Genomic DNA, 22,384 nt, shown 5'->3' with positions numbered 1-22,384 from the left:
ACAATTGGCCAACAACCTTTTTTAGGGAGACGACGCCGGCCAAAAAAGCCAACACCAGGAGAGCCGGCCGCCATCATCGGAGAAGTAGATGCACCGCGAGTGACTCGCTCACAGGTACGCCCGATTCTTTAGTTCTAAACCTGTCTTCTAAGACTTTGAATGTGGCTCAAATACAGTTATTACAGAGGGGTCTATCATTTAGCCCCACTGCACCTCTTGACACCTTTAATTTGGACATGGATCTCCAACGTTTTTTCCGGTCTATACGACTTAAAGCCCATTTTTACGCAGTAGGGAAGATGTTGGAGTACAGTGAATACACATCTCAACAGAAAGATTTTTTCCTTGCCCTCCTGACCATAGTTTTGACCAAAAATTATTTTCTTTTTCAAGATACTTACTACCAACAGTGCCGTGGGACCGCGATGGGGTCAAATGTCGCACCGCCTTATGCAAATTGCTATATGGCTCAGTTTGAACAGGATTTTATATATCCTCATTTATTTTTTCAAGAGCATTGCATTTTTTGGAAGCGTTTTATAGACGATGTTTTTTGCATATGGCGGTGCGACATTGAGACCCTACAAGAATTCTTTTCCTTTATAAATAACATATGGCCCGAATTAAAATTCACGGCACATACAGATTTCTCTAAAATACCTTTTTTGGATACTTGGGTCATAAAGGGTCAGGATGGAGTTTGTCAAACAGATCTATATACTAAGAGCACAGACCGTAATAGCCTACTTTGCTATGATAGCAATCACCCACCGGCAACGAAAAGGTCTATTCCTTATTCTCAATTTAAAAGGGTCAGCAGGATAGTTAGTGATCCCTCAACTCGGAATATTCGCCTTGGAGAAATGACCAATAAGTTTAGGCAAAGGGGCTACCCCGAACGGCTACTTACGGATCAACGTAATAAATGTGAAACATTGCCAATCAAACGCGATATTATTTCTAAAAAACTTCCCCTAGTTATACAATATCATCCTTGGATTAACCGGGTTAGGGCGGTAATTAATAGGCATTGGAATATTATCACCAGGTCTTACCCTCGGATTACAGAATTCCAAAGTCCCCCAATGCTATGTTACAAGCGGGCAAATAATTTAAGGGACAAAATTATTAGAGCAGATGTAGGTACAGCTAAAAAGGGCCCCCGACAAATGACATTCTCTACTGTCAGGAAGGGCACCTTCTCTTGTTTAAGCTGCATCCACTGCTCCAGCATAATAAAAGGCCCATATATCTCACATCCGCATAGTGGGGAACAAATTCCCGTAAAGGGCCACTTCACATGTAACAGTTCCTTCATTATATATCTATTGAAATGTCCATGTGGACTCTGTTACGTAGGGGAGACTACAATGAGAATGAAGGATCGTTTTGCGAAACACAAATCGACCATTCGTAATGAAAATTTATTATTGCCAATTCCTTTGCACTTTTCGCAACAAAAGCATAATGTGGCCCAGCTTAGGTTTCAGATTATCGAGGAGGTATTACCCCCCCGAAGAGGGGGAAATAGGGTTGAGTTATTGTTAAAACGTGAAGCCTATTGGATACACCGCCTACAGACGCTGACACCCAAAGGGTTGAATCGTGAGTACGCGGTCAGCAGTTTCCTATGAGAATATATATGTATTGATCTTGCGAGTAATTACCCGTCTATATTCGTATCAATGAGAACTTTTGTCTTCATATCCTTTATGTGTTTCCACAGTGTAACTGAACTTGCGATCCCTGATGATACAGAGGGATCGCATCCATGTGTGTATTTCGGATGTTAGTAAACATACCTTGGTTGCCTTGCCAACATGACGCTTGAATCAGATGACCTGAAGTTCGATCATGTGATGAGGGGCGGGCTATTTAAACATGTCTTGGTATTCATTTCATTGCCATTTGCCATTTGCATGAGTTTGAGAAAGGCACTTGCACGTGCCGAAACGCGCGTCACCTCTATCCATAAGTGGTGAATAAAATTTTGAGAATTGTACCAGAAGGAGTGCCGACCTTTTCTTCATATTAAGGAGGAACTGAGGTGTCACCTCTTGGAAATAGCAGAGAGGAAAAGACTGTTTTATAGGCAGCAGTTTTTTACTGAAGGGGAGTGTGTGGGCCATATGCTCTCGGTTATCGCACAAGCGCAACAGGGGTCTCAATGCATACCTGGCCTGCTGGATGCTGATGGCGTCCTCAGGCGTGATACTGACAACATTTTGAACATATTGAATAATTTTTACTCTTCTCTGTATGCTCCTAAGGTGACATGTTCGGAAGAGGATATTGACGCATTTTTAACCACATTGAATCTTCCTAAGCTTTCCAGGGAGGACAGTATGCGGTTAGAGGAGCCGATTGAGCTAGAAGAGTTGAGGGCGGCGTTGGCAGCTATGGCTAATGACAAGGCTCCGGGTTTAGATGGGCTTCCGGCGGAAGTGTATAAGACCTTCGCGGATGTGTTACTCCCGGAACTTCTGAAGGTATTCAATTATTCCAAGGAGGGAGGGGTGCTTCCTCCGTCTATGCAGGAGGCATTAATTGTAGTCATTCCTAAGCCAGACAAGGATCATTCTCTCCCAGACTCATATAGACCGATATCGTTACTCTCCACTGACGTTAAGTTGCTTGCAAAGGTATTGGCCATGCGTCTGTCTAAAGTGATTTTGTCTATCATACACTCTGACCAGACCGGCTTTATGCCTCAGAAATCGACGTCACTTAATATCAGAAGAGTGTTTGCCAGTATTCAAATGCCAGCTGAGAATGTTGGAGATAGAGCTATCCTTTCTTTAGACGCGGCCAAGGCCTTTGACAGCATTGAGTGGCGCTTTCTGTGGAGAGTTATGGCGTTTATGGGGTTTGGGGATGAGTATATATCCTGGGTCCGGGTGCTATACTTTAATCCCAAGGCATGTGTCAGGGCGAACGGAGGGGTATCTCCCAAGTTCTGCTTGGGCAGGGGTACCAGACAGGGGTGCCCGCTGTCGCCTCTGCTATTTGCAGTGGCGATTGAGCCGTTAGCTGCAGCGATTCGTCAGTCACTGGACATTCGGGGGTTCCGGTATGGAACAGTTAATAATAAAGTGGCGATGTACGCAGACGACACTTTGCTTTTTTTAGGGGACACTGGTCCATCTTTGGAAGCGGCTATGAAAATTATTGACTGCTTCGGTGCCCTGTCGGGTCTGACTATTAACTGGAGTAAATCGGCAATTATGCTGCTGGACGGGCAGGGGCAGTCGCAGATAGTGAGGGACAGAAATATTCCATGTGTAGCGTCCTTTAAGTATTTGGGTATCCATATATCGCCTAGAATCCGGGACTTTGTGCGCCTTAACTTTGACCCGCTGGTTGGTAAATTTCGGAACAAGGCTAAGGCATGGTATAAATTGTATCTGTCGGTGGCGGGAAGAGCCAATCTCATTAAAATGGTGTTGATGCCTCAGCTGCTTTATATTCTACATAACTCCCCGGTCTGGCTGCCAAAGTCCAAATTTGTTCCAATTAATGCTATTTTCAGGGAGCTCATATGGCGGAAGGGGCAACCGAGGATTAAGCTTGAAACGCTGCAGTATCCTAAGATGGAAGGGGGCCTTGCAGTGCCAAACCCCTGGGTATATTTCCTGGCTGCACAATGCCAACATTTTAAAGGGTGGATAGAACTGGAGTCGAGTGAGGTGTCGTGTCAGTTGTTTCAGCATTGTTTGTCATCTAAGGACCTAATGATGATTCTTGAGACTAGGGGAGCTGGGAAGAATGGTCTGTTGGGAGATTTGGGTTACTTGATGCATTCTGTGTGGAACAGGGTTAAGATCCTAAGGGGGGTTGTCGGCAGCACGGAATACACTCCATTGTGGGATAATCCCGTGCTGCCGGAATTCCTCTCTCTGTCTGATTTTGGGGAGTGGAAAAGGAAGGGTATTCTGAGGTTGGGCCACCTTCTGGAAGAAAAGAAGTTCATGTCCTTTACCAGATTTCAGGAATTGTATGACCTACCTAGAACACATTTTTATAAATATCTTCAGGTGCGACATGCGCACAATTCCACATTTAAAGGTACGACTGTGATGGCGGGGAGAGATGCTGCATTGCACCAGATTCTGTCCAGGGGGGCAAGGAGAGGTATGATCTCATGTATATACAAGCTGCTGCTTGATAAGTTCCTACTGTCATAAATTTGATTTTTACTCATGGATTGGTATCCTGTGTGTTACCAGATTTGCTGAATAATGTGTCTGTATGTCATATTGGTTGTGACACGCTATAGTGTGCATTTACTTTGTACATTTTTCAATAAAAAAGATCTGATTTAAAAAAAAAATAAGTAGCTATTGGGATGAGGTGTTGAATAATATTAACCGTAAGCTGGGGCTGAGTTTGCAAAAAGATCCTAAGGTGTGTGTGCTGGGATATGTGGCTGAGATTGGGGGAAGCGAGTTAGTTAAGGTGGCGGTGGGTAGACTGTTATATGTGGCCAGGAAACTGGTGGCGCAGAGGTGGATCCAGGGGAGTCCGCCAGAGATTGCAGAGTTTGAAAGGAAGGTGAATGACATGTTGATATTGGAGAAGAGCGTGTTTGTTAAGCGTGGCTGTCCTCAGAAGTTTGACAAGTTGTGGAACGAATGGTTGTCTTACACTCATCTAGTGCTATAAACTAGGATAGAAGGTGTAGTACTCCTTTCATTTGGGGGGGGGGGGGGGGGGGTGTTAACATGTTAGTCTAGGGAACTTTGTTATGATCAGGGTTCTTAGTAGATTATGGGGGATGTATCTTGTATGCCATTTCATGTACTCATGATTGAATATTGTGTGTATTCGCAAGAGTCATTTTTGTCAGTGGTGAGCTCTATGATAGAATCGTATTTGGATGGTGGTATTGGCATAAGGTGGTTGTGAACCCTGATTTTGCTTTCTTAAAATTTTCAATAAAAATGATTTGATTCAAAAAAAAAATGCATCAGTGTGCTTTACAAACAATGGAATATGCAATCAAAATTACGATTTTGTTAATAACCAGCACGTCTAAAAAGGATCATTGCTGAAACTTCCACTACACCAAGAAAAGACTCGTACCAATCATTGCCTCGTATAAAAAGGTACCATAAGGTAATGTTAAAAGGTCCTCTCAGACAATTCCTCCGATTTTGCCAGGGCATGCTGGTAGGATACTTTTAAACAATCTATTTGAAAAGTTGCTTCATTGGTTGTAAAGGTGAAAATACATTTAAAATGAAAAAGATGTTATGGCACTTAAATTCTCAAGCAGCCTCAGACACTACTAGAGAACATTCATCACTTACTGCTGTCCATCACACTATTTCTAAAATCTGGGCAAATTAACATGTAGATATGAAACCAGGTTTTAATCAAAGACACGGTGAGGGTTAAATGCAGTCATTACCTGATCAGGACTGTTCTCATCCTCATTTTCAAAAACAATCTCACTATCAGAGTCTGTTCCTGGCCTGTTCAAAAGGGAAAAAAAATGTCAATTTCTCAGAGCTGGATAATGGTATATATCTATCACATACAGTGGGTGCTGTCACATGTCCAGGTTTTGACAGTTCTTAAAGGGGGTCGTCCCACTAAAAATATTCTACAGTTTTCAAACCAGCACCTGGAGCTGAACACTTTTGTAATTGCATGTAATTAAAAAGTTTGTATAGCCACTGAGTTATTCAATAAAACATATCTGTATAGCACCACTTAATTTCTTATTTCTTTGACCTGCTCACTGAGAAGGCCCACATGCTCAGTTTCATCTTTCAACTGCCTGCTGAGCTGTGATAGGGAGAGCATGGACACGCCTCCTGATCTGTGATAGGGAAAGCTGAGACGCGCCCCCTGAGTTGTGATAGGGAAAGCTGAGACGCGCCCCCTGAGTTGTGATAGGGAGAGCATGGACACGCCCCCTGAGCTGCAGCAAAAAAGACACTTGATATAAATCTAGCAGAGCAAAGAATGGGGAGATCTCTGGATCCATGTGAGGTACAGGGCTGATTCTAGCTTTGTTAGAAAGAGGTTATCATGGACTATAATGATGTCTGAATTCCATTTTTTACATTATTCATGGGATAACACCTTTAAGCCAAAGCCAGGAGTGGAGTCAAGAAGTGAAAATGCATGATTTCATATAAATGTCCTCCATTAATGATCAGTTTATGGGTTTGGCTTCAAAAACTGCACCAAAAAAACCTGTAAGTGGAACCAAGCCAAAAAGGGTGCTATAACAAGTGCTTGAGCCACGGGTACCACACAGCAGTTACCGCTACTTGCCAGGTCGCACTCGATCTGCACCTTTGTTTCAAGTGGCAATTTCAGGTGCGTACTGCTGCTAAAGTTGCATGTGTAATAGCGCCCTAAAGACTTCTATCCTTTCAGGATCCACACCCGATTTCGGCTTGATGACAACCTACCTAAGGCTCAGTTTACATGTTAAGATAAAAAAAAAAAAAAAAAAAAAATAATAAGTTAAAAACGTACACATTTTTACCACAATTTTTGCAGTGGTGCAAGGCGGTAATTTCACACCCATTTTTTACAAGTGGAACATGTAGATAAATGTGTTAGGCCTGTAAAAATCATGCGGGCAATTACCGCATGAAAATGTTGCCGTTTTTACTAAAAAGTGTAAACCCAACCTGAAGGGGATTTCCAGGAGCTCCTCGGGATAGGTTATCAATATCTGATCGGTGTGTGTCCGATGTCCAGCAAACCCACAGATCAGCTGCTTGAAGAGGCCACAGCGCTCAAGTAAGTGCCGCTGCCTCTTCCTAGGCCCGTGACATCACGTTCATTGGTCAACATGGCCTAGGTGCAGCATAGTACCATTCAATGTAACACAGAGCACAGCCGCTATGCTATGTACGGTGCTGTACTTCGTATGCTGTGAAGAGGACTCCGCTCTCACAAAGCTCCACCACCTTTCCAAAAAGCTGATTGTCGGGGGTGCTGGGAGTCGGACTCCAACCGATCAGATGTTAATGACCTATCCAGAGGATAGACGCAATCCTGGAAAAACCCTTTAAGAGCATGCTATTATCAGACCACCGGCTGCCAGGATAACCTCTCAGTACCACAACAGTGTTGCAGGTGAGGAAGGGGTCCCATAGAGGTGAATGGAGCATGCTGAGAGTTGTAGTTTCACAACAGCTGGGTTGCTGACACCTGCTCTAGGGTTTTCCAACAATAATACTCCTAAAAAAACCACTAGAACCAGTCTGTCCCTCAACCTGAAAGTGCCAATAACAAGATAAAAGGGGCAAATTTATTCAAATGCACATAAACATCATAAGCTTAATTTTTAAAGTGACACTATGTTTGTTTGTTTGTAGCACTCAGGCCAGACAGAGCCATCCGAGCTAAGCGGACGGCTGTTTCTGACAGTCAAATAGATTATCAAGACCCATATTCCTGCTCCCTTTAGTCATGCGTTCAAACTCCTGATCCTTTTGGTCATGCAATGAGAAGGGAACATTTTTATGACTGTGTGGATCTCAGTGGTGGGGCACCTAGCGATCAGACATTTATCACCCATCCTGTGGATAGAAGACACATGTCAATTGTGGGAAAATGCCTTTGATCTCTGTCTTCCCAATTATTTACTGCACAGAATGGAAATGAATGGCAAAGCTGTTCTGACATCTGGGTGCTGTGGTCGTCACCCAACAGTTTTCCCAGAAACAGCTGATTAACAACCTGGCACAAGAAGATACACCAAGGGATTATGTTTCTGTCTGTATGCAGAGACGCTTTATAAAGCATTTAAAAAAATAAATGAAGACTGATTAAAATGGAAGAATTCTTTAGTATGTCATTATTTTGATAGGTGCCCAACACCCATCAATCCTTAAAACAAAGGGGCACAGCACTAATTAAGGAGGTAGTGTCTTAAAAGCTGTAAATGCTGGGTAACCCACTAGAGGTCGGACCCCCAACAATCATAATGTTATGGCATATCCTCGTGATATATAATGCCATTACATCATGGGAATAAACCTTTAAAGCAATGAAAACAAATCTGCTAAATATGTGCTTAATCAACTTACAAGAATGATGGAGAAAAAACACCCTCTTCGTCGTCATCATCTTCATCGTCACTTGAATCCTGATCAGATTTCTTGCAGCGTGCACTTGATGAGCTCCACTCCACAGAGCTGGTCACTATGGGGGCAGGAGCATTGGCCTCTATGTCGTCAGCGAGGCCAAACTCATTTTTCACCACCAGCTCCGGCTTCACTACCACTTTTTTGTCTACTGGCGTTTCCGCTTTAGAGGCACTGGAAGATGGAATTTCATGCTTCTCAATCCAAGCATTGTAGTACCTCACTATATTTTCATGGTTCAGTCGAGACAACAGCGTCACCTCACCTTTAATTCTCCTAAAGTGTTTGCTGGCAGGATTAATCTGAACTCGCTTGACAGCATAATAGCAGCCATCGAGCTTGTTCTGAACCTGAAAATAACATATGAAATATCAGAGCATGCTAGGACACGGTTAATTCACTTAACAGGCCACGTGGGGTAAATGTTTTTGCATCTATTGTGGAATTCTTTCAAGATTAAGTCACATGAGCCAAGTAAGACCACTGCTCTCCTCGTGGATACCGTCCACACGTAGTGGTGCATGCGGACCTCCTGCATCGAGGGCTATCTTGGTGTGGCTCTCAGATGAAGCAGGGGTTATTAACCTCATTCTAAGGATTGTCAAATAGCACAAAGGCCTCTAAGTGAACAGTCCACGTATAACGGATACTTTATCTGGTCTTCTATCCACTGTTCAGGCATAAGAGGTGTAGTGAGGGCACAGATTCACTTTTTGGCATTCTTTGTATTTCTGTGCTATGCACCCCACTAAGAAACCTAGGGTAATACACATCACACACGACTGCAGTTTTCATTTCAAGTAACTGACCATCTTCACATATGTTACATATAGATTTTATATCAAATCTGTAACTTACCAAATGCCAAAAGAAAATTAATGAATGGTACAATATAATATATGATCCTTTCCTTTTCACCCAGTTCGATACAGACCTCTACTAGGAAAGTCTCTTAAACCCAACATGAATAAGGAGAAAGATGCAGCACTCCCTTAGGTTTAGTCAGACATTAAGGTACATGAGATGAGGACAGTAAAGACTAGCCGCTTTATGCACAAAAAAGCTACCCCCTTTCCTACCCCCATCCCATGTACCCTGATGTCCAAAGTAACCTCACCGACTCTCGGAGGGCGAATGCAGCATCTTTCTTCCCCTATGTTTAGTTCTGTAGATTGGGCAAAGCTGCATTCACAATTCTGGTGGCTCTCGGATGGCCATACACCTGAGACAGCCATCAGCCATTACCCCCCCATACACATGCAAGTGCTGCTTGGCTAAGCAATAAGTGGGCACGACACTGGCAGCGGCTTGCTCTCCCTTAATAACAATGCAACACGCCAAAGACTTCTTCTACCTGTCGTCTGTGGTCGGGAGGGGGAGGCAGTTGGGCACATCCATACACAGTAGATGATCGGCCAGCCCCACCCAACTTGGCAGGTCCAGCCAATGTTCATCTAATGTGTATGGAGACAAAGTTCTTGTAAACTAACAATCTTTCATATACATTCGATATCTACAGTATATATAACAAGTCTAAAATGGTGTTCAAAATATGGACAAAATCAAATTTGATGCACATTTTGTTGTATTTGCCCCAGATTCTACCATTTTTAATGTAAAGAATAAAATCCGTAATAAAAATCTATTGAATTACATTGACATGCTGCAAATTTCAAACCCACACTGCATGTCTCTGCAGATTTTTTTAAGCAGTATGTGGATTATATTTCTTAAAATCGCATCCACTTTGCTGGTACTGTACAACACTGGAGATTTGCCGGCCGTGAAGATATGCATGCGTAGCTAAGCAGCGCTCGAATGTGTATGGCATTTTGAGAGGGAACTGCTGACTGCTCTCTAAGGCTACTATCTGCACAGACGGATCCGAACCCATAATGCAAATGCCTGTATCCGTTCAGAACGGATCCGTTTGCATTACCATGAACAAAAAATATATATATATTTTATATTATATATATATATATATATTATTATTATTATTATTTTTTTGTTCATGATAATGCAAACGGATCCATTTTGACTTACATTGAAAGTCAATGGAAGGCGGATCAGTTTTCAATTGCACTATATTGTGTCAGTAAAAACGGATCCGTTCCCATTAACTTACATTGTAAGTCAGGACGGATCCGTTTGGCTCGGTTTCATCAGACGGACATCAAAACGCCGCAAGCAGCATTTTGGTGTCCACCTCCAGAGCGGAATGGAGGCTGAACGGAGGCAAACTGATGCATTCTGAGCGGATCCTTATTCATTTAGAATGCATTGGGGCTGAACTGAGTCGTTTTGGGCCGCTTGTGAGAGCCGTGAAACGGATCTCACAGGCGGACCCAGAAACGGCAGTGTGAAAGTAGCCTCAGGCTACATTCACCTGACGGTTAAAAAAAACGGCTGTGTAATGGATGTTTTTTTAACTGCCATCAGACGCCATTTTTAAAGCTGGGCGCGCATGGTGACTTCATCACGCTGGGAGTGCAGGTCCTTTTTTAACACAAGCAGAACTGGGGGAGCACTAATTGGGCATTATTAGTACTGGGTTCTGCTTACAGAATGGCCATGAAAAACTCAGTGTGCCCATTTTAAGTGTGAATGTAGCCTAATGTGCAAGGCCATCATAGAGACTACAGGGTTGTGAATGCAGCTTTGCACAATAATACAAACTAACTTGGGTGCAATGCAATAATTAATTCAATGTATTTACTAAGTTACGCGTGTAGTAGAAGAAAGCTTTATCCGCCATGTGTGAATCGACCCTATGCTGCAGATTCATCACACAAAAATCTGTGTGCAATCCACACAGTACGCGTGTACTCTAAAGGAATTGTATAGAATTTGTGGAGAGCATTAGTATGACATTTTATGGATGGAACTAAGATTTTTCAATAACCTGACGTTACACTTTTTTCTCAGATCAAAGACAAATTAAAGGGTTTGTGCAGCCTAGAAGCCAACAACCCCAATGGCCCTAACTTGTGCACCAACAAAAAAAGAAAACTGCGCGGGAACAGCAGAAAGGTGCACAGGGTAGGAAGTGGTTTTTTTTGTTTTTTTTTAAAGGTGCACAGGGTAGGAAGCCTTAAAATGCAAGGTTTTACTTAAAAGCTACACGAGTTAAACCAGGTGTATTACCTTAATAACTGCTCCAAATGCCCCTCTACCGAGCATCTGTAACTCCTCAAACTCATTGAAGTAGCGAGAAAGCTGTCTCTGTGATTCTATATGGAATGCAGCATTTAATAAGGAATTGCTCGGTATCACAGTCTCGGTGCATTCGACACCTGTGTAATCTGGAAAAAGGCAACAAGTTAATTACTCCAGAACTATAGTCCAGATTCCTATGTAGAAAAGGTTCAAACCATCCCAAACAAGTGCCGATTTACGATACGCAAGCTGATCAGCACCCATTTAAATGGCTTATTCATATTGCCCGATGCAAAGTGAACGAGGAACGAACAATCGTTAAAGGGGTTCTCCGGGTTTTTAAAATTGATAACCTATTCTCCGGATAGGCCGCACTGTAATCTCACGTGAGCGCTTTTACTTGTCATCTATGCGCCCGCAGTCTCCCATCCTTGTCAGCCTCATAGAAAGAGCTGCACATGTGCCAGCTTTATTTTTTTTTAAGCTGGTGCATGAGCATTTTCCATGAGGCTGCCCAGAGATGGGAGACCGTGTGGGCGCTTAGGTTGCAAGATTACAGTGCGACCTCAGAATGTCATCGGGGCATCTAGAAGGGGACTTGAGGATGATGGTAGGTGCTGGTCTCATTCGGGCGCAGCTGGGCTCCACTAACAGCTAGGCTACTTTCACACTTGCGTTCGGAGCGGATCCGTCTGGTATCTGCACAGACGGATCCGCTCCTATAATGCAAACCATGGTATCCGTTCAGAACGGATCCGTCTGCATAATATTTAAGAAAAAAGTTTAAGTCTAATTGTTAGTCAGACGGATCCGTCCAGACTTTACATTGAAAGTCAATAGGGGACGGATCAGTTTGAAATTGCACCATATTGTGTCAACGTCAAACAGATCCGTCCCCATTGACTTACATTGTAAGTCTGGACGGATCCGTTTGGCTCCGCACGGCCAGGCCGACACAAAAATGCTGCAAGCAGAGTTCAGGTGTCCGCCTGCTGAGCGGAACGGAGGCGAAACAGAGCCATACTGATTCATTCTGAACGGATCCGCATCCACTCAGAATGCATTGGGGCTGTACGGATCCGTTCGGGGCCGCTTCTGAGAGCCTTCAAACGGAACTTAACAAGCGGAACCCCGAACGCAAGTGTGAAAGTAGCTTAAGGACAGTCTCTTGGGCTCTTTTCACATGTGACTTGCATACATATATAAAATCATTATTCCAGCAAAACTACAGCATTGATAAGTTACACACCAGCATATTTCTGACATGCTATAGGAGACCTCCAATAACATGTAATCAGGTCTATGTGCATAATCTTGCTGACAGAATCCCTTTACCACAATCCAGTGCAATCACTCTCACAAACAGCAATAAGAAGAGCTGCGGAGGCAGAGATTGCACTGCTGCCATTAGTGATCACTTGCCGAGGGACCACTTTGATTTCCTTGTGTCCACTGCTGTACAGTAACAACGTGGTCCCTGGGCTTCGCTGCTCCACCAAGTGCTCACAGAGCTCTAATGAAGCTGCGATATAGAAAATGGCAATGAATAGTTAAGAGCCTACCAATGTGAAATACTGTACAGTAGGCAAGAAACAAAACCGGTAATAAATGTCCTATATTCTTACCATCTGGGCTTTCTTCACTCACAGGACATTTTTGTGGAGGAGGGTTTATGAAGCTGTGCCCCAATAACTGCTGAGTACCCCAGCGCTCCTTGTCTTCCAAGCACACGCACCTAATAAGAGACGAGAGAAAAAAAATGTTCTGGAAGGTTATGGAAAACTGCACCCAAGTTTCTTTCCACAACTTCCTGTTGATCTGCTAAATTTGAACCCCACTTACTTTTTCAAAAAATCCTGAAAATCAGAAGGCAGGTCACTAGGTACTTTAACGGGATATTCTTTGGCTACCTTCCCTTGACTTAGTGACAGCAGCAGAAGACCAAGCTTCCACGTGTCTCCTTTCTTGCCAGTTTTGCTTGGGAGAGCATCCTCACTGAAACGGACCTTGGTCTGTTCAAAGACATCCTCTTTGCAGATATCAGCAAGCCGCTTGGAAAGGCTATAGTCTGTCAGCCTGACTCTCCCGTCACCGGTCACCAGTACACTAGAAGCACATAACACTTTGTGTACCACTGAATTGCTATGCAAATAGTCCAGCGCAGATAGAAGCTGCGTTGTATAGTGTCTAAGCTGATCCACAGGAACTGGAATTTCCTGCTCAAGGAAGCTGGAAAGCTTAGAACCATTCACATGTTCAGCTACGATTCCGACAGAAATGGAATCTTCATTCTCTTTAACTCGCATAGCGAGATAATGCACAATATTCGGATGACTGAGCTTGATGAGGGAATTAAACTCTGCTTCCGTACCTTGAACCTATTAGTAAAAAATATATTATAATAATAATAATAATAATAATAATAATAATAAGATTAAAAATCTATAGTCATAAAGTGATGCTGTAGGAACTAGTAGCTGTAACTCATCAACATGTGCAACCTGTGAAAGTGGAAGCATCAGACAGGGGGTACAGCAGATTTTGGGCGTTGTGCAGATGCAACCTGACCATCCTATCCGATGCATCAACTCCCGTCAATAACACATTTTGACGAGATGCAGCTAATAGTTCTTGACATTATCCTTTAAGACTACACAGAAATTTGACTGCCCAAAACACATACAGTCACATATTATACAAGTACATAAAAAACTAGTTAAACTGGTGGCCAATGGTTTAACATGTGATATTGTTTATTGAAAAAAAATCCACAAGCTACATTGTGAAAAGGTTGCGTTCCCACAGCTAACGAACGGTGCGTCTTTAGGTCACAGCGTCACGTATTATGGTAAACTGTATTACAGGATTGCCTAGAGTGCTCCTCCTGTACCTGCATTGTAGGCCATTGTCATTACTGCTATGCAGAACAGCATGGCCTGCAATGTGTATGGCTGCCTGTTATCATACAATGCCAAGTCAGCTTCACAAGAAAATCTTTGGCACCATATTTTGGGGACAAAAAAAGTGCATCTTATAGTGCGAAAAATACTGTATATGTGAAAAACCAAAGTAAAAGAGTAAAGAACCCTTCCACTCTTACCTGTTTTTTACACCTGTCAACTTTTTCGCTTTCCTGGCTGGTAAGAAATTTGCCCATCTTCTTTTGCCACTGTAGAACCCATTCATAAATGACAACAAAATGTCCAGATGACATTTCTAAGCCATTATAAATAGACTTGCCCAGCTGCTCATCTTTTCCTGTATGAAATGTACCGAGTGCATTTGTAAGTACAGTATATTAGTAACAATATTCCTTCCATTTATGATAAGGGCAGGTTAACTCACCTAGACACTTTCCCCTGTGTACAACCAAATGGCCGCTGCAACAAATGTCAAACGTCAAAACTTCATAATTTGATGAAGACTCATCACTGTTCACAGAATACTGTCGGTCACGCCTTTATAAAAAAATAAATAAAAAAAAATTAGATCACAACCTGACTTATACGTGGCAGTGTCTAATGTAATTACATTGTTTTACATGTGTCTAGTAATCAAGTGGCCAAAATCTTGAAATAGTTTTATCTAAAAAGTAGAAATCTTTGGATAGCAAATGTGGATGACATCATGCATATGGAGAATTGTACTGCTTTATATGAAAGGCAATACTAATATCTTCACCAAAACCCTCACCATGTGACGCTTTGGGAGGACACCCCCCTCCCACCATGCATTTTAAAAGGAGTTTTTGTTTGCATTGTGAGTGGTGACCTCAGTGGGGCAGGTGGAGCATAGCAATTAGTTGGTTGGTGTAGACATTTAAAGGGTATCCATCAGCAGATCTGTACCTATGACACTGGCTGACCTGTTACATGTGTGCTTTGTAGCTGAAGGCATCCGTGTTGGTCCCATGTTCATATGTGCCCGCAATGCAGAGAAAAATTAAAGTTTTAATACATGCATATGAGCCTCTAGGAGCAACGGGGGCGTTACCATTACACCTAAAGGCTCTGCTCTCTCTGCAACTGCCATGTCCTCTTAACGTTGATTGATTGGACCTGGTGTGATCACATTTACACTACCTGGCCCCGTCAAAGTGCAGTGGGTGCAGCAGTGGCAGAGAGAGCAGAGCCTTTAGGTGTAATGGCAACACTCCCATTGCCAAGCGCACATGTAACAGGTCATACAGTTTCTTAGGTACAAATCTGCTGACAGAAGCACCTTAAGAGACTTTGTTTCCCCATGGAGATTCTCTACCTTACTTTCTTACAATTATGCATTTCTATTGTCATTGTCATTGCCTTAGGCTACATGCACACGAACGTTAGGGCTCCGTGCCCATGCTGCTGACCGCAAATTGCGGTCCGCAATGCACGGGCACAGACCGTGGGGCAGCCGCATCACGGACCCATTCACTTGAATGGAGTACGCGATCTGCATCAGACGGCATGCGCTACTTTTTTGCGGTGCGGAGGCACTTCGTAGTGCTTACGTGGGGTTCCGATCCGTGCCTCCGTTCCACATCTCCGTGATTGCGGACCCAATACGGCCACGGGGGGGGGGGGGCACACGGTGGTGTGCATGTAGCCTTACTTCTTACTCCCACTTTAGTCTGGTGTTCAGATAAAGTACCAGCCCGCTACCCTTTTAAATAATTATAGTTGCAGAGTTAATAAAGTTGAAGAAAATAAATAAATAACACAGGTCCACTCTATAATCCTATGTTGGAAGTTAAAAACCGCTATGAGGTAGAAGTGGTACCTGTAATGCAATCTTATATTTTTGTAAGAGGTACCCAGGCCCCTCTTGAAATTGTTCAATGAATCAACCATCACAGCCTCCTCTGTCAGAGAGCTCTATAGTCTCACTGCTTTTACAGTAAAGACTGTCTATTCTGATGGTGAAATGTAGAAAGTGCCATCTTCTCAATTCATTTAATAAATAAATAAAAAACAGGCAAAACTATTGGATTACAGTGTAACAATTGTTTCAGTATATTTTAATATAGTGCAGGGACAGGGATGTTAAAGGGAACCTGTCATCAACCTTACGCTGCCCATACTAACAGCAGTATAAAGTAGAGACAGGCGAGTTGATTTCAGACGTCTGTCATTTATAAGTTAAAAGTAAGTGGTTGCCGAGAACCAACATCACAATCATTGCAGACTGGGCCTGGAAAAGAGTCACGGCCACCTGAGAAGAGTCCTGGTTATTCATGATCTCCTGCCCACCTGCTGATGGCTGACAGTCTTCTACCTAGTTTTCTCCCCATCTCTCTAGGAGAGAACTGCCAATCATCAGCAGATGGGGAGAGCAGGAGATTAGGAATAACCAGGACTCTTCTCAGGTAGATAAGCATTTTTGTTAGCTCTGTTGCTAAGGACAGTCTGTCTTGAGTTCTTGAGTGCTATGTGGAACATACTGAGGCAGGCTTCTCAGCCTGCCTCTTCTCTCACTACCCCTATATATTCCCTAAGGATCTCTGCCTGTGTATTTGCCTATCTAACTTGTAAAAATGACCACTGGCAGCTCTGCTCTTTTAGCTCTATTTACTGTGCTTCTCTGTTAGTTACTGAGCGCAGGGAAGAGAGACGAGATCAGGACTGCCAGTGCTTAGCGCTGACCGTAAGTGTACTGTGTTCATATATACGTATTGTCAGCACTAAGCGCTAGCAGTCCTGATCTCCTCTCTTTACCCTGTGCATATTAACTAACAGAGAAGCACAGTTAATAGAGCTAAAGGAGCAGAGGTGCCAGTGGTCATTTTTGCAACTCAGATAGGCAAAGACACAAGCAGAGATCCTTAGGGAACATATAGGGGTAGTGAGAAAAGTGGCAGGCTGAGAAGCACTCAGAAGAACAAGACAGACTGTCCTTAGCAACAGAGCTAAAAATATATATATATATATATATATATATATATATATATATATATATATATAAAAATGCTTAACATGGCTGCCACTGCACAATATTGAAAAAAATCAAATGACAGGTACACTTAAATCTCCAAATGAACAGAACCATGAAAGAAAAGGGTTCTTTGGTAAAATAAATTTGCAGTATTGGGCAGGAAAGATGAGCTCAGATTAATTAATGGTACTTTCCACACCCTCGCATAAATTAACTACGTCAATATACTTTTTTTCAGGATTTTAATATTGATGACCTATCCTCAGGACAGGTCATCAATATCAGATCGGTGGGTGTCCAACACCAGGCACCCCTGCCGATCAGCTGTTTGAAGAAAAGGATGCGCTCGTGTTTACCTGCCTGCAGTTGACATTGCATCGTCGAGCATATTTAACTCCAGAAAGCCATCTCATTCACTTTTATGGGACAGCCCTATAGTACAGTGCATTGCAAAAGCATTCACCCCCTTGACTTTTTTCGTATTTTGTTACATTACAGCCTTAAATTCAATGTTTTGTTAATCTGAATTTTATGTGATGGATCTAAGTGTCACATGATCTGTCATTACATATATACACCTTTTTTGAAAGCCCCCAGAGGCTGCAACACCTAAGCAAGAGGTATCACTAACCAAACACTGCCATGAAGACCAAGGTACTCTCCAAACAAGTAAGGGACAATGTTCTACAAATCAGGGTTAGGTTATAAAAAAATTATCTAAATCTTAGATGATCCCCAGGAGCACCATCAAATCCATCATAACCAAATGGAAAGAACATGGCACAACAGCAAACCTGCCAAGAGACGGCCGCCCACCAAAACTTATGGACCGGGCAAGGAGGGCATTAATCAGAGAGGCAGCACAGAGACCTAAGGTAACCCTGGAGGAGCTGCAGAGTTCCACAGCAGAGACTGGAGTATCTGTACATAGGACGACAATAAGCCGTATGCTCCATAGAGTTGGGCTTTATGGCAGAGTGGCCAGAAGAAAGCCATTACTTTCAGCTAAAAATAAAAAGGCACGTTGTGAGTTTGTGAAGAGGCACGTGGGAGACTCCCAAAATGTATGGGAGAAAGGTGCTTTGGTCTGATGAGACAAAAATAAAAAATTTTGGCCAAAGAAAACGCTATGCCAACACATCACATCACCCAAAGAACACCATCCCCACAGTTAAACATGGTGGTGGCAGCATCATGCTGTGGGGATGGGACTGGGAAATTGGTCAGAGTTGAGGGAAAGATGGATGGTGCTAAATACAGGATATTCTTGAGGCTAGGACGGAGGTTTACCTTCCAGCAGGACAATGACCCCAAACACACTGCTAAAGCAGTGGTTTTAAGGGGAAACATGTAAATGTGTTGGAATGGCCTAGTCACAGCCCAGCTCTCAATCCAATAGAAAATCTGTGGTCAGACTTAGATTGCTGTTCACAAGCCCAAACCATCCAACCTAAAGGAGCTGGAGCAGTTTTGCAAGGAGGAATGGGCAAAAATCCCAGTGGTAAGATGTGGCGACTGCTCATAGAGACTTATCCAAAGCGACTTGGAGCTGTGATTGCCGCAAAAGGTGGCTCTAAAAGTATTGACTTTAGGGGGGTGAATAGTTATGCACATTGACTTTTTCAGTTATTTTGTCCTATTTGTTATTTGCTTCACAAAAAAGAAAAAAAAAAAAAAAGAAAAAACATCTTCAAAGCTGTGGGCATGTTCTGTAAATTAAATTATGCAAATCCTCAAACAATCCATATTAATTCCAGGTTGTGAGGCACCAAAATACAAAGAAGTCAAGGGGGGTGAATACTTTTGCAAGGCACTGAATATAAGTGTATAGGAAGGAGCTGTCCCATAGAAGTGAATGGGACGGCTTCTTGCAATTACACTGCTCACTGCTGCGATGTCAACGGCGAGCAGGTAAACAATAAAGAGAGGGCAGTGCTCGCATGGAACGCAGCCTTCTTTTCAAGCAGCTGATCAGCAGGGGTGTCAGACCCCCATCGATCTGATATTGATAAACTATCTTGAGGATAGGTCATCAATATTAAAATCCCGTAAAACCCCTTTAAAATGATCTACTCCTCCACCAATTCCTTTACCAGCCATGTGGGCATACTAAAAGGTGAAAGTAGTATACTAAAATAAAAATCTGCTTTCAACCTTCATAGTCAAATAGTCTAGAACACCTTGTCCTATTTTACTTTACACTACCAATAACTTTGCCTTAATGTGTTTACATGAATTGTTAAAAAAAAAAAAAAAAAAAAAAACGCATGAAAAAGGTTAGTTTAAGCGAATAAAAAGTTTACTTGGATCGCCCAACAGAGGTAGTGCGAGTCCTGTTAGTTCCTCCATGGTCAGCAAGCCCTCCATTAGTAGTTGGTGCCTTAGGCCCTCCATTATTAACAGTCTTGGTTGAATTTTCCTGGCAAGTTAGGTTGGCACTTTCAAGTCGTTCCTACAGCACACAAAAAAAGCTATTAATAAAAGGAACCTTCAAATGTATAGTATTAATAAAGCATATTCTAGGCATAGAATGGAAGTATACCAGAGTAGCATTATCAGCAACTTCAAATATAAGTAAGAACAAAACATCATTTTGAGAAGAGGATTTGGAGAAAACAAACCACATTATTTGCCCCTGGAGCCAGTCAACATATTGAACAGTTGATATTGATCAGTCCACTATAGTATATCTACAGAAGGCAGATAAGTGATTCTCACCTCTAAATCAGCTGGACGGAAGACCTCAGAATCTGACTTCCATCTAGCTTCCCTGTTTTTGCTACACTCTTTATCATGGTGCGGACCCATTAACTTGAATTGGTCCGCGATCTGCAACGTACGGCAAAAGACAGGACATGACCGATCTTTTACAGAGCAAAAGCACGAATGGAAGCTCACAGAAGTCCTTCCGTGGGCTTTCCGGTCCGCAAAAGATAGGACATGTTGCAGATTGCAAACCTATTCAAGTCAATGGGTCCGCACCACGATACGGAGTTCACACAGCCGGGGCCCATGTTTTGTGGACCGCTATATGCAGTCCACAACATGGTCAAGACAGCCATATGGTCATGTGAATGGACCCATATGTTCCTCTAACAATAAGCTCAACATGGTTACCTGCTTTTCAATCTCTTTCCTTCTTCTCTCCTCCTTTTTCTCTTCTTCTCTCCTTTGAATTTCATCAAGGATTTCACGCCTCTGTCAGGAAAATGAAAAGGTAAAAAAGTTAAAATGTTGACAGCAGGACCAGCCAAAAAACAAATGTGTATGGGGAACTCCAGGTGGATGATTTTGTGTGAAAGATGGATGGTCTCCAGGGGGATAGCCATTGCCTGATATCTCTTGGTATGGCTTTTTTTCTTCTATCCCCATGAAAACACATACACGCTTAAACTAAGCATTTATGTGTAGGAGGTCAGAAGAGATAATGTTTAACATATTTTTAAAGAATTTTAAATTTTTTCATGCCAATATCTATATTTAAACAAAAAACACTTCTTGGTCTGTACAGATTACTTGCACTGCAGTTATCTGCTTATCTGTCATTATACGCCCGCCTGTAATGATATCACCACTGTGTACAGATAAGACATGATTCACAATTTACAGTAGGTAATAGTCAGCGCTCATCTACTCCTTCCTTGTACAATGACCTCTGCACAGGTCACAGATCATGCCTAGAAAACCCTCCTATAGGAGTCAATGAGGTCCCCTCCTGTCCATTGGGTCTATGGCCCATGGGGCTACAGTAAAGCAATTTTCTTAATGCTGTTAAGAATAGCTCAGGCAAGATGACCACCCCCATAATCATGTTCAGAAAGCAGAATAAAAAGGATCTGTATTCAGACAAAAAAGAAAAAAAATAAAAAAAAAAAAGAAGGAGAGAGACTAGAATAAAAGGAGATGTGTCACTATCTGGTTTTAACTGACAGAAGAAATATTTGGCGATACATTTCGACATAAAACAGCATTTGTAATAATGCAGCATTGGACAGCTAATATCAATATTCAGCACTCAATAGAAAACAACAAGATCAGTAGTAGGTCAAATTAAATTTCATTTTAAAAATGGAGCATTAAGATGGAAATCGCTTATTATTTCATTGTGTCACTTGTGTATCTGATCTCTGGGGCGATTAGACTGCCCACAGTCAAATTTCAAGACCAATAATATAGTTTCTCCGTCAGTGCCTCGTCAATATATTTTAACTGACTGATTTGACAACTACTTTAAAAGGAAGGGGCCTCACCCTGTCGATACTTCGGAAAATTAGTCAGCACGCATCACTGCCCTCCTTGATTAGACAGCCTGCCTAGAATACTACAGAACAGCCATCAATGGGTTGTCTACAGCAGATTGATAATATCAATGTTCAGCCAATCAAGCAATGGGTTTAATGGCTTCCGCCGAATGCCCGAGGCCAACTTAAAGTGTTCAGGTACATTTATATGGGCAACACACAGGGCAATGGTCAGGAACAAACATTACTTTTGGATCACTGCCTGCTTCTTCAGCTGTATTTGTAGGGGGAACACTGTTTGAGGTTTTAGACAGCTAGTGCCTAAAGGTTACAAGCAATTCATATTAGGCCCCATGCACACGGCCGTGTTTCACAGCCGTGTGCGGGCCGTGGAACCGCGGCCTGGATCCCTCCTGAGAGCAGGAGCGCACGGCGTCACTGGTTGCTATGACGCCGTGCGCTCCCTGCTGCCCCCGCAATACAGTAATACACTGGTATGATCTATACCAGTGTATTACTGTACTGTGCCGGCAGCAGGGAGCGCACGGCGTCATAGCAACCAGTGACGCCGTGCGCTCCTGCTCTCAGGAGGGATCCAGGCCGCGGTTCCACGGCCCGCACACGGCTGTGAAACACGGCCGTGTGCATGGGGCCTTAGATTGAGTATTTAGGGTACCTTCACACTTGCGTTTTTCTTTTCCGGCACTGAGTTCCATCAAAAGGGCTCAATGCCGGAAAAAAACTGAACAGTTTTATCCCCATACATTCTGAATGGAGAGTAAGGGCTCTTTCACACCTGCGTTCTTGTCTTCCGGCATAGAGTTCCGTCGTCGGGGCTCTATGCCGGAAGAATCCTGATCAGGATTATCCCCATGCATTCTGAATGGAGAGAAATCCGTTCAGGATGCATCAGGATGTCTTCAGTTCCGGAACGGAACGTTTTTTGGCCGGAGAAAA

General features: G+C 42.9%; 1 protein-coding gene across 1 annotated transcript in view; it reads right to left on the bottom strand.

Annotated features, from left to right (window-relative positions):
- The window catches only part of EIF2AK4 (eukaryotic translation initiation factor 2 alpha kinase 4), a 111,160-nt gene that overhangs the window by 63,627 nt on the left and 25,149 nt on the right, over positions 1-22,384 (bottom strand). Inside the window, 9 exon segments of the mRNA XM_044271659.1 lie at positions 5,411-5,474; positions 8,058-8,464; positions 11,262-11,419; positions 12,899-13,008; positions 13,116-13,651; positions 14,374-14,531; positions 14,619-14,731; positions 19,490-19,638; positions 20,304-20,384. Coding sequence (XP_044127594.1) covers positions 5,411-5,474; positions 8,058-8,464; positions 11,262-11,419; positions 12,899-13,008; positions 13,116-13,651; positions 14,374-14,531; positions 14,619-14,731; positions 19,490-19,638; positions 20,304-20,384 — 1,776 coding nt within the window.

This window comes from Bufo gargarizans, chromosome 11 (genome assembly GCF_014858855.1).
Source record: "Bufo gargarizans isolate SCDJY-AF-19 chromosome 11, ASM1485885v1, whole genome shotgun sequence".
Lineage (NCBI taxonomy): Eukaryota > Metazoa > Chordata > Amphibia > Anura > Bufonidae > Bufo > Bufo gargarizans.
This window is presented reverse-complemented; position numbering and strand designations above follow the sequence as displayed.